The 12,588-nt window shown below is 44.1% G+C and overlaps 1 protein-coding gene and 1 long non-coding RNA gene across 2 annotated transcripts; one reads left to right on the forward strand and one right to left on the reverse strand.

Annotated features, from left to right (window-relative positions):
• Nucleotides 1-1,306: 1,306 nt before the first annotated feature.
• Nucleotides 1,307-4,554, reverse strand: LOC120065810 (zinc finger protein 91-like). Its single transcript, XM_039016865.1, has 2 exons — nucleotides 4,252-4,554; nucleotides 1,307-2,420 (listed from the first exon to the last, which is right to left on the reverse strand). Exons 1-2 carry the CDS (start codon nucleotides 4,415-4,417, stop codon nucleotides 1,486-1,488), a joined length of 1,101 nt encoding a protein of 366 aa, XP_038872793.1. The 5' UTR covers nucleotides 4,418-4,554; the 3' UTR covers nucleotides 1,307-1,485.
• On the forward strand, nucleotides 4,306-12,471 carry LOC120065821. The gene is made up of 3 exons (XR_005478721.1): nucleotides 4,306-4,434; nucleotides 10,693-10,975; nucleotides 11,109-12,471. It is a non-coding gene; the product is annotated as an uncharacterized LOC120065821 (long non-coding RNA).
• The last annotated feature ends 117 nt before the right edge of the window (nucleotides 12,472-12,588 follow it).

Genomic DNA, 12,588 nt, shown 5'->3' on the forward strand with positions numbered 1-12,588 from the left:
TACAACACCCCTAGACATACAAAAACCAGCATACCCACCCTAGTCACACCTAACCAAAATGTATAGAAAAACAGATATCTAAGGTCAGGGCGTGACAATATATCCACAGTAAAACAAGTCCTATATCGACATAACCTGAAAGGCTGCTCAGCAAGGAAGAAGCCACTGCTCCAAAACCGCCATACAAAAAGCCAGACTACGGTTTGCAACTGCACATGGGGACAAAGATCGTACTTTTTGGAGAAATGTCCTCTGGTCTGATGAAACAAAAATAGAACTGTTTGGCCATAATGACCATCGTTATGTTTGGAGGAAAAAGGGTTAGGCTTACAAGCCGAAGAACACCATCCCAACCGTGAAACACGAAGGTGGCAGCATCATGTTGTGGGGGGACTTTGCTGCAGGAGGGACTGGTGCACTTCACAAAATAAATGGCATCATGAGGAAGGAAAATGATGTGTATGGAAAATGATGTGGATATATTGAAGCAACATCTCAAGACATCAGTCAGGAAGTTAAAGCTTGGTCCAAATGGGTCTTCCAAATGGACAATGACCCCAAGCATACTTCCAAAGTTGTGGCAAATTGGCTTAAGGACAACAAAGTCAAGGTATTGGAGTGGCCATCACAAAGACCTGACCTCAATCCTATAGAAATTTTGTGGGCAGAACTGAAAAAGCGTGTGCGAGCAAGGAAGCTTACAAACCTGACTCAGTTACACCAGCTCTGTCAGGAGGAATGGGCCAAAATTCACCCAACTTATCGTGGGAAGCTTGTGAAAGGCTACCCAAAACATTTGACCCAAGTTAAACCATTTAAAGCCAATGCTACCAAATACTAATTGAGTGCATGTAAACTTCTGACCCACTGGGAATGTGATGAAAGAAATAAAAGCTGAAATAAATAGTTCTCTCTACTATTATTCTGACATTTCACATTCTTAAAATAAAGTGGTGATCCTAACTGACCTAAGACAGGGAATCTTTACTAGGATTAAATGTCAGGAATTGTGAAAAACTGAGTTTAAATGTATTTGGCTAAGGTGTATGTAAACTTCTGACTTCAACTGTGTGTGTGTGTGTGTGTGTGTATATATATATATATATATATATATAATTATATTGGACTGGAAAATTATATTTTCTGGAAGTATTCATTTTTTTTTTTTTTAAATGTATCAATAACATCTGTCAGACTATTCTGGAGACATTCCAAAACAAACTACCAGGAATTCCGGTTTATAATGACATGAAAACATCAAGAGACTGAACAGAAGACATGTATGTATAACTACTGTACTCTGTACTGTTATATAAAATCAAACTTTATTGTTCATAGAATGTTTTACAAAAGTAAAATCATGACATCTATTATTCTAAAACCCAGAGAATGAATGATCCAGTTGCTTTGCTTTTCCAAAGTGTTGTCCATCTTCTAACAAGATGTCTTTGTGCTAATTCTCTCTGTGCTTTTATTCTGTTTTCTTTATTTGTTTCTTTCTTTGTGGACGTTCACTCCTGTGTGAGTCAGTATGTGCAAGTTCAAGTTCCCTTTCCGATTGAAGCTTTTCCCACAGTCACCACAGCTAAATGGTTTCTCTCCAGTGTGAGTCAGTACATGCCTCCTTAGGTCCCCCTTCTGAATGAAATTCTTCCCACAGTCACCACAGCTAAATGGTTTCTCTCCTGTGTGAATCCTCATATGTCTGGACAGATGTCCTTTGAGTTTGAAGGTCTTTCCACAAAAGGGGCAGGTGCAGGGTTTCTCCACGTGACAGAGTCTGACATGGGCCTTTAATTTACAGGTGGAGTTGTAGTGTTTTTTGCAGAGGCGGCATTCGCTGGGTCTCTTCTTGGCGAGAGTCACATGCCCCTGTAGGTCAGCTGTCAGAGCAAATATTTCACCACAGTCAAAGCAGCAGTGAGTTTTTCTAGACGTGGTGCTGGGTTTGGAACAGTGTTCCCTCATTGATGGGTTGGAATTCAATGGTGGGCTGCTGTCAAGTCCTACTGGGTCGCTGCTTACAGTTGAGCTGTGGCTGTAGGCATTGTTTTGATTATCTGGAGGGTCACAGGGAATGTCGAGACCCTCTAGGTGGGTAACAGTGACAAAATGTGGAAGATCAACTGGTTTAGAGTTACTGTCTCTGTTCTCCACTGTCTGGGTTTGGGGAAGAGAAAAGGACTGAATTGGGTTCTCCTGATCACATTTACTTTTCACACAAATTGGAGGGAATTTGAAAACTAGGATATCAGCCTCTTGCTCTTGAAGCTGCTCTTCCTCTTGACAGGTCCAGAGTTCCTCCTGTTCCTCTTTAATCTGTGTGGGTTCTAGGTCCTCCTGCTGCAGACTGGTTCTCCACTCCTGCTGCTTAGGGGGAACCTCGTTTTCAGTGACAGCAACAGATAACCGAAGGGACTCTGGAGGGAAGGCGAGGAGGAGCAGAGGTTATCTATACCATATAAATAAAAACCCTTCATCTCTATAAAAGATATACAGTACCAGTCAAAAGTTTGGACACAGTCATTCAAGGGTTTTTCTTTATTTTGACTATTTTCTACATTTTACAATAGTGAAGACATCAAACTATGAAATAACACACATGGAATCATGTAGTAACCAAAAAGTGTTAAACAAATCAAAATATATTTTATATTTGAGATTCTTCAAATAGCCACCCTTTGCCTTGACAGCTTTGCACACTATTGGCATTCTCTCAACTAGCTTCATGAGGTAGTCACCTGGAATGCATTTCAATTAACAGGTGTGCCTGTTAAATGTGTGGAATTTCTTTCCTTCTTAATGCGTTTGAGCTATTCAGTTGTGTTGAGACATGGTAAGGGTGGTAAGGAAGATAGCCCTATTTGATAAAAGACCAAGTCCAAATTATGGCAAGAACAGGTCAAATAAGCAAAGAGAAACAACAGTCCATTACTTTAAGACATGAAAGTCAGTCAATCCAGGAAATGTGAAGAACTTTGAACGTTTTTTCAAATGCAGTCGCAAAAACACTCAAGCGCTATGATGAAACTGGGTCTCATGAGGACCGCCACAGGAAAGGAAGACCCAGAGTTACCTCTGCTGCTGAGGATAAGTTCATTAGAGTTAATTGAACCTCAGATTGCAGCCCAAATGCTTCCGAGTTAAAGTAACAGACACATCCCAACATCAACTGTTTAGAGGAGACTGCGTGAATCAGGCCTTCATGGTCGAATTGCTACAAAGAAACCACTACTAAAGGACACCAATAAGAAGAAGAGACTTGCTTGGGCCAAGAAACACAAGCAATGGACATTAGACAAGTGGAAACAGTCCTTTGGTCTGATGAGTCCAAATTTGAGATTTTTGGTTTCAACCGCCATGTCTTTGTGAGACGCAGAGTAGGTGAACGCATGATCTCCGCATGTGTGGTTCCCACCGTGAAGCATGGAGGAGGAGGTGTTATGGTGCTTTGCTGGTGACACTGTCAGTGATTTATTTAGAATTCAATGCACACTTAACCCACATGGCTACCACAGCATGCTGCATTGATACACCATCCCATCTGGTTTGCGCTTAGTGGGACTATCATTTGTTTTTCAACAGAACAATGACCCAACACACCTCCAGTCTGTGTAAGGGCTATTTAAGTAAGAAAGAGAGTGATGGAGTGCTGCATCAGATGACCTGGCCTACACAATCACCCGATCTTAACCCAATTGAAATGGTTTGGGATGAGTTGGACCGCAGAGTGAAGGAAAAGCAGCCAACAAGTGCTCAGCATATGTGGGAACTCCTTCAAGACTGTTGGAAAAGCATTCCTCGTGAAGCTGGTTGAGAGAATTCCAAGAGTGTGCAAAGCTGTCATCAAGGCAAAGAGTGGCTACTTTGAAGAATCAAAAATATATTTTGATTTGTTTAACACTTTTTTGGCTACTACATGATTCCATGTGTTATTTCATAGTTTTGAAGTCTTCACTATTATTCTACAATGTAGAAAATAGTAAAAACAAAGAATAACCTTGAATGAGTAGGTTTGTCCAAACTCTTGACTGGTACTGTATATAACCAACGTTAAGACATGCCGGTGTACACATATCGAGCTATATGCTATTTTAATAAGCTTTTCGTGACAACTTTTTCATAATGCACAATAAACGTTACATTGAACTATTTAAACATTTATTAAATGGTAAATCACTGTTTGTCTAAACAACTTAGCTGTTCATAAAACATTATTGTAGCTAGGTATTTGTAAATCTACATACGAACCTTCTCTACATAGTTTTATGTCCGGTGCAGTCCGTAGCAGTCTCCGTAGCCGATCATTCTCTTCCTGGTACTCGACTACCGTTTTCTCAACTGCCCCGAAAATCTCCACAGCAGCCACCGTTAAACGCTCATTTAAGAACACGCGCAACATTTGTAATGTAGACATGTTTAGTCGACTGAGAGGTGAGTACTCAACTAGTATGGCAAATACACTGATAACGAACCTCTTTTGTCTGTGGTATGGTTTTATCCACGAGAAAGTAATGGTTGCCGCTGTCCACAAAACAAACCATCTCCCAGTTTTACTTCCGCATTGTCTTCTTCTGTTTGTATCAGTCGGTTGTGAGCCAGTAAACACATCACAGCATCCCCACGTGGATGGATGTTTACTAGAAGGTACACAGACATAAAAAATTAAAATAAACACCTTTTATTTAACCAGGTAGGCCAGTTGAGAACAAGTTCTCATTTACAACTGCGACCTGGCGACGATAAAGCAAAGCAGTGCGACACAAACAACAACACAGAGTTACACATAGAATAAACAAACGTACAGTCAATAACACAATAGAACAAATCTATATACAGTGTGTGCAAATGAGGTAAGATTAGGGAGGTAAGGCAATAAATAGGTCGTAGTGACGAAGTAATTACAATTTAGCAATTAAACACGAGTGATAGATGTGCAGAAGATGAATGCGCAAGTAGAGATACTTGGGTGCAAAGGAGAAAAAAACTATATGGGGATGAGGTAGTTGGATGGGCTATTTACAGATGGGCTATGTAGAGGTGCAATGATCTGTGAGCTGCTCTGACAGCTGATGCTTAAAGTTAGTGAGGGAGATATGAGTCGCAAGCTTCAGTGATTTTTGCAATTCGTTACAGTCATTGGCAGCAGAGAACTGGAAGGAAAGGCGGCCAAAGGAAGAATTGGCTTTGAGGGTGACCAGTGAAATATGCCTTCTGGAGCGCGTGCTATGGGTGGGTGCTGCTATGGTGACCAGTGAGCTGAGATAAGGCAGGGCTTTACCTAGCAAAGACTTATAGATGACCTGGAGCCAGTGGGTTTGGCGACGAATATGAAGCGAGGCCCAGCCAACGAGAGCATATAGGTCGCAGTGATGGGTAGTATATGGGGCTTTGGTGACAAAACGGATGGCACTGTGATAGATTGCATCCAATTTGTTGAGTAGAGTGTTGGAGGATATTTTGTAAATTATATTGCCGAAGTCAGGTGCGGGCAGCGATCGGTTGAAGAGCATGCATTTAGTTTTACTTGCATTTAAGAGCAGTTGGAGGCCACGGAAGGAGAGTTGTATGGCATTGAAGCTCGTCTGGAGGTTAGTTAACACAGTGTCCAAAGATGGGCCAGAGGTATACAGAATGGTGTTGTGTGCGTAGAGGTGGATCAGAGAATCACCAGCAGCAAGAGCAACATCATTGATGTATACAGAGAAAAGAGTCGGCCCGAGAATTGAACCCTGATGCACCCCCATAGAGACTGCCAGAGGTCCGGACAACAGGCCCTCCGATTTGACACACTGAACTCTGTCTGAGAAGTAGTTGAACCAGGCGAGGCAGTCATTTGAGAAACCAAGGCTGTTGAGTCTGCCGATAAGAATGTGGTGATTGACAGAGTCGAAAGCCTTAGCCAGGTGATATCGTTTAGGACCTTGAGCGTGGCTGAGGTGCACCCATGACCAGCTCGGAAACCAGATTGCATAGCGGAGAAGGTATGGTGGGATTCGAAATGGTCGGTGATCTGTTTGTTAACTTGGCTTTCGAAGACCTTAGAAAGGCAGGGTAGGATAGATATAGGTCTGTAACAGTTTGGGTCTAGAGTGTCTCCCCCTTTGAAGAGGGGGATGACCGCGGCAGCATTCCAGTTTTTGGGGATCTCAGACGATACAAATAAGGTTGAACAGGCTAGTAATAGGGGTTGCAACAATTGCGCTGGATAATTTTAGAAAGAGAGGGTCCAGATTGTCTAGCCCAGCTGATTTGTAGGGTTCCAGATTTTGCGACTCTTTCAGAACATCAGCTATCTGGATTTGGGTGAAGGAGAAATTGTGCAGGCTTGGGCAAGTTGCTGTGGGGGGTGCAGGGCTGTTGACCGTTGTAGGGGTAGCCAGGTGGAAAGCATGGCAAGCCGTAGTTAAATGCTTATTGAAATTCTCAATTATCGTGGATTTATCGGTGGTGACAGTGTTTCCTAGCCTCAGTGCAGTGGGCAGCTGGGAGGAGGTGCTCTTATTCTCCATGGACTTTACAGTGTCCCAGAACTTTTGGGAGTTTGTGCTACAGGATGCAAATTTCTGTTTGAAAAAGCTAGCCTTTACTTTCCTAACTGCCTGTGTTATATATTTGATGCTAATGCGGTACGCCCCAGGATGTTTTTGTGCTGGTCAAGGGCAGATGGGTCTTGAGTGAACCAAGGGCTATATCTGTTCCTAGTTCTACATTTTTTTGAATGGGGCATGCTTATTTAAGATGGTGAGGAAAGCACTTTTAAAGAATAACCAGGCATCCTCTACTGACGGAATGAGGTCTATATCCTTCCAGGATACCCGGGCCAGGTCGATTAGAAAGGCCTGCTCCCTGAAGTGTTTTAGGGAGCGTTTGACAGTGATGAGGGGTGGTTGTTTGACCGCAGACCCATTACGGACGCAGGCAATGAGGCAGTGATCGCTGAGATCCTGGTTGAAGACAGCAGAGGTGTATTTAGAGGGCAGGTTGGTCAGGATGATATCTATGAGGGTGCCCGTGTTTATGGATTTGGGGTTGTACCTGGTAGGTTCATTGATAATTTGTGTGAGATATCAGCTAGCTTAGATTGTAGGATGGCCAGGGTGTTAAGCATGTCCCAGTTTAGGTCAACTAACAGTACGAGCTTTGAAGATAGATGGGGGGCAATCAATTCACATATGGTGTCCAGGGCACAGCTGGGGGCTGAAGGTGGTCTATAACAAGCTGCAACGGTGAGAGACTTGTTTCTGGAAAGGTGTATTTTTAGAAGTAGAAGCTCGAATTGTTTGGGCACAGACCTGGATAGTATGACAAAACTCTGCAGGCTATCTCTGAAGTAGATTGCAACTCCACCCCCTTTGGCAGTTCTATCTTGTTGGAAAATGTTATAGTTAGGGATGGAAATTTCAGGATTTTTGGTGGCCTTCCTAAGCCAGGATTCAGACACGGCTAGGACATCCGGGTTGGCAGAGTGTGCTAAAGTAGTGAATAAAACAAATCTAGGGAGGAGGCTTCTAATGTTAACATGCATGAAACCAAGGCTTTTACGGTTACAGAAGTCAACAAATGAGAGTGCCTGGGGAATGGGAGTGGAGCTAGGCGCTGCAGGGCCTGGATTAACCTCTACATCACCAGAGGAACAGAGGAGGAGTAGGATAAGGGTACGGCTAAAGGCTATGAGAACTGGTCGTCTGGTGCGTTCGGAACAGAGAGTAAAAGGAGCAGGTTTCTGGACGGGGAAGAATAGATTCAAGGCATAATGTACAGACAAGGGTATGGTAGGATGTGAATACAGTGGAGATAAACCAAGGCATTGAGTGACGATGAGAGAAATTGTGTCTCTAGAGACACCATTTAAACCAGGTGAGGTCACCGCATGTGTGGGAGGTGGAACAAAAGGGCTAGCTAAGGCATATTGAGCAGGGCTGGAGGCTCTACAGTGAAATAAGACAATTGTCACTAACCAAAACAGCAATGGACAAGGCAAATTGACATTAGGGAGAGGCATGCATAGCCGTGTGATTATAGGGACCAGTGAGTAGCTAGGCAAGCTGTAGACACAGTGATTCAGACAGCTAGCGGGCCGGGGCTAGCAGGCTAGCAGAAGGACCTTAGGGGGACGTCGCGGAGGAAGAGTCTGTTTCCCCCTCATGATGGATCGGCAGGGCTCTGTGTAGGCAGTAAAAGGGTCCAGGCCAATTGGCAAAATAGGTATTGTAGCCCAAGAAATTGGCTGATGGACCTCTTCAGCTAACAGTCCGATATGCTCTAGACAGCTAGCGGGCTGTGGCTAGCAGGCTAGCGAATGGGCCTTCAGGGGACGTCGCGACGGAGGAGCCTGTTGAAACCCCTTCGGGCGGATTACGTCAGTAGACCAGTCATGGTGGATCGGTGGGGCTCCGTGTTGGCAGTAAAAGGGGTCCATGCCAATTGGCAAAATAGGTATTGTAGCCCAAGGAGTGGCTGATGAACCTCTAGTTCTAGTTCCAGGCTAACTGGTGCTTGCTTCGGGACAGAGACGTTAGCCAGGAGAAGCCACTCGGATAGCAGCTAGCTAGCTGGGTTGATCCAGGTGAAAAGGTTCCAAGCTTGCGGTAGGAATCCGAAGATATGGAGATTTGGTGGAGAAAAAGCAGTCCGGTATGCTCTGGGTTGAATCGTGCTATGCAGACTGTCAGGAGTTTGCCCGGGCTAAGGTTAGCTGATGACCGCTAGCAGTGACTAACTGACTATTAGCTAGTAGCTAGTTAGCTGGCTAGCTTCTATTGGGGGTTCCGGTTGGTGTTAATGGACAGTCCAGCAAGCATCGGCTGTGTAGCCGAGTGATCATAGGGTCCAATAAGCAGCACTAGATGAAACAGGGAACAGTTCGATAGTCGATTACTACGTTGAACGAGCGGGAGACATGGCGTTCAGGGAGCAGGCCGGGGCTAGCAGATGGATCATCACCAAACATCCATGACGCAGAGACCGATTGAGAGCACATCGGCCGAGTTACGTCAGCAGACCAGCAGACCAGTCGTGATGGATCGGCGGGGCTCCGTGTCGACAAAGGGTCCAGGCCAGTTGGCAAGAGAAGTGTTGTAGTTGTGTACTTCGTTTGCTAGCCAGGAGATGGGCCTAGCTTGGGGCTAACTTGTGCATGCTTCTGGACAAGGGCGTTAGCCACAATAGCTCCTCAGTAGCAACTAGCTAGCTGCGAAGATCCGGTGTAATGGTCCAGAGCTTGCGGCAGGAATCCGGAGATGTAGTGGAAAAAAACAGTCCGATATGCTCAGGGCTGGTATCGCGCTGTGCAGACTGGCAGGTATTATCCGAGCTTTCCAGGCTAAAGAGGCAGGAGTCCGAGCTAAAGGTAAAGACTGCTAGCAGAGGCTAACAATGACCAAATAGCTAGCAGCTTATTAGCTAGCTAGCTACTGATGGAGGTTCCAGTTATAAGGTCTAAAAAATTGCTGATCCGTACCACATTGGGTGAGGCAGGTTGCAGGAATGTATATTTATTTTGAAAATGGAAAAAAGAGATTGAAATGTGTACAAAAAAAACAGAAAAATACTATATTTACATGGGACGAAAACAAACACGTCTTGGATTTAGGTTAGTTTCCAAACAGTCTAATAATGGAAAGAGAGAAACTACAAATGGGAAAACAGTTATAATAACTGATATGGTCATCTCATGATCATTTCTTGCATGAACTGAAAGACAACACATTGTAACACGCGACTTCTGGTAACTGTAACGGCTTGAGAGGGACTGATGTGATAGTGTTTGCAATAAACCAGAGAATGAGGTTATCAGGAGCGATTATAAAGAATGTTATTGAAAAACACTGCAATGCACTTAAAACAGTTTGCACTTATTCAAGGTGCACTTATCAGGAGTGCACTTATCAGGTGTATATATAACTTCTAACAATGTCATGAATGAGCAGTTTTTCCCAATTGTTTACACACTCAAATTGGAACTTGAAAGTTGAAACGCAATCACAGAAACCTGAAATTCAAGTATCAAATCCCTAAACCAAGTCTGCAAAATTGCAAGCACAATTTCTGCTTTACACAAGTTTTCAATTCTATATCACACTTTTTGCGAAACACTACACACAGTTCTGTACATTATTATAGATATTAAAATATCTTTAGTCCCTTTGGAAAGCAACGCCAATCACAATGCCAAGCTCTATACACCAATTGGCAACAGCCACGCCTCACAGGTGTAAACACTAGTTGCTGAATTGTTCACTTAGAAATCTGAGTTTTAGCACTATAAAAGGCCACAGATGAGCTCTCCTGTTTTGGAGGAAAATGGAAGTCAAGGGTGAAGCAAGAGGCTAGAGGGGAAGGAGTGAGAGTAAGATGAGGACGAGGAAGGACAGTTGTCTCAGATAAGATCAGGGCCACATTGTTTGACAATGTGCTCAACCATGGATTGAGTATGAGGGAGGCTGGGCAGAGTTCAGCCTAACCTGAGCTGCTACACGGTTGCATCTATCATCCGTACATTCAGAAATGAGAACCGGTAAGTACCGGTATGTATGTATACTGTAGTATACTGCAGTCCGACATATCAGTAGGCCTATGTTACTCAGTGATTGTTGGCCAATGTTACAGTAATGTAATTTCATATAGAAAGAAAATAGATTATTTTAGTTTACTGTAACCAATCATATCATATTTGTGGATCTTCTCCAGAACTGAGAGACGGCTAGGCCATGGTGGAAGACACCGGCTGTTCACACCAGAACAGGAGACCGCTATTGTGAACATGGTGGTGGCAAACAATACCATTAGACTACGAGAAATCCAGAACCACATAATTACAGACAACACAATATTCAATAACATTCACCAGGTGGGCTTGTCTACATTGGACCGTGTATTACAGTGCAACCGAATCCGGATGAAACAGGTCTACAGGGTGCCATTTGAGCGAAACTCAGAGAGGGTTAAAGAACAGCGCTATGAATATGTGCAAGTAAGTACTATACTGTGAATGTACTATCATATAAGCACTGTATAGACACATTACAGTACTGTAATCCAGTGTATTGTGCCTCACCATAGTGACTGCTCTAGGTCTATGTCACATATTGTCTTGTCTGTTTCAGAGTCTTGGAGCTGGATGCCGCTGCAATTCAGCCAGTTTATATTTACATTGATGAGGCTGGCTTCAACCTGGCCAAAAGAAGGGGACGGAACATTATTGGCCATTGTGAATGTCCCTGGACAGCGTGGAGGGAATATCACCATGTGCGCAGCCATTAGCCAGCAAGGCGTCCTCCATCACCATGCCAACCTTGGTCCATACAACACCGCCCTTCTCATCACATTCCTGGACACACTACATGGCATCCTCATTCCAGCCGAGCAGAGGGTGGACCAGAGCAGCCCAGGTATGTTGTCATCTGGGACACTGTGAGTTTCCACCGGGCTGCTCTGGTCCGCAACTGGTTCATCGACCAGCCACAATTTATTGTTCTATACCTCCAATCATATTCCCCATTCCTAAACCCAATTGAAGAGTTTATTCCGGCATGGCGATGGAAGGTGTATGACCACCATCCCCTCGCACGCATGCCTCTTCTCCAGGCAATGGAGGATACGTGGTGAAGTTGATGTGGGGGCTTTCGGCGGCTGGATCCGTCACTCCAGAAGATTCTTTCCCCGCTGTTTATTCAGGGAGAACATCGCTTGTGATGTAGAGGCCCGGAATTAGCCTGCGTTCCCCATTGGAGGAGGGGGGTACATCCCCATTGGTAGGGGAGGTGGAGGCTTGCTCTGTAAAATGAAATATCAACAAAATGTAAAAACAAGTAGTACGCAACCATATAACACGCTCAAAGTTCAAATACAATTAAAATGCTCTGATTTAAAATGACAGTGGAAAGTTGTTACCATCTCCTGTGCAGCTGCTCTGCACTCTTATCCACCCATCTACTGAGAGTCTGATCCCACACAATCTGTGGAAGAAGATGATAGGAATGAGAATCAGTATTTAACCATCTACCGTTTTCTATCTTCAACTATCACTCAACCATTTCCAAATGACAAACTCTTTGTGTCCTGTGTATTGCGCTTGGTGTATTATTCCACTAATGTTTCTCGACAGGATATGAATATTTGTTGTCATCTGAGAGGTGGTCCTTCTTACGCCCGAAGCCCAGCCAGCCCTCTCTGCTGGTCTTGCACTTTACATCCAGGGGCGCCACAGTTGGTCGGCTCTGGACCACTTGCAGGAGTTTGAGTTGGTCCGTTGGGGGCAGAAGGACGTTCAGTCACGGGGCTGGTCTTCTATTCCTGGCCCAGGACGTCCACATACAGTGCATTCAAAAAGTATTCAGACCCCTTGACTTTTTCCACATTTTGTTACGTTACATCCTTATTGTAAAATGAATTAGATTTTTTTTTACACACGATACTCCATAATGACAAAGCAACAACTGTTTTTTAGAAATTGGAACAAATTTATAAACCCCCCCCTAAAATATCACATTTACATAAGTATTCAGACCCTTTATTAAGTACTTTGTTGAAGCACCTTTGGCAGCGATTACAGCCTCGAGTCGTCTTCGGTATGACGCTGCAAGC

Source organism: Salvelinus namaycush, chromosome 2 (genome assembly GCF_016432855.1).
Source record: "Salvelinus namaycush isolate Seneca chromosome 2, SaNama_1.0, whole genome shotgun sequence".
Taxonomy (NCBI): Eukaryota; Metazoa; Chordata; class Actinopteri; order Salmoniformes; family Salmonidae; genus Salvelinus; species Salvelinus namaycush.

What these genes read in the sequence shown, in the direction of transcription:
- LOC120065810 (XM_039016865.1), bottom strand. Translation starts at nt 4,417, where the DNA reads ATGTCTACATTACAAATGTTGCGCGTGTTCTTAAATGAGCGTTTAACG. An exon ending in CATAAAACTATGTAGAGAAG is followed by an intron (nt 2,421 to 4,251) that starts GTTCGTATGTAG and finishes CCTTCCCTCCAG; the next exon opens with AGTCCCTTCGGTTATCTGTT.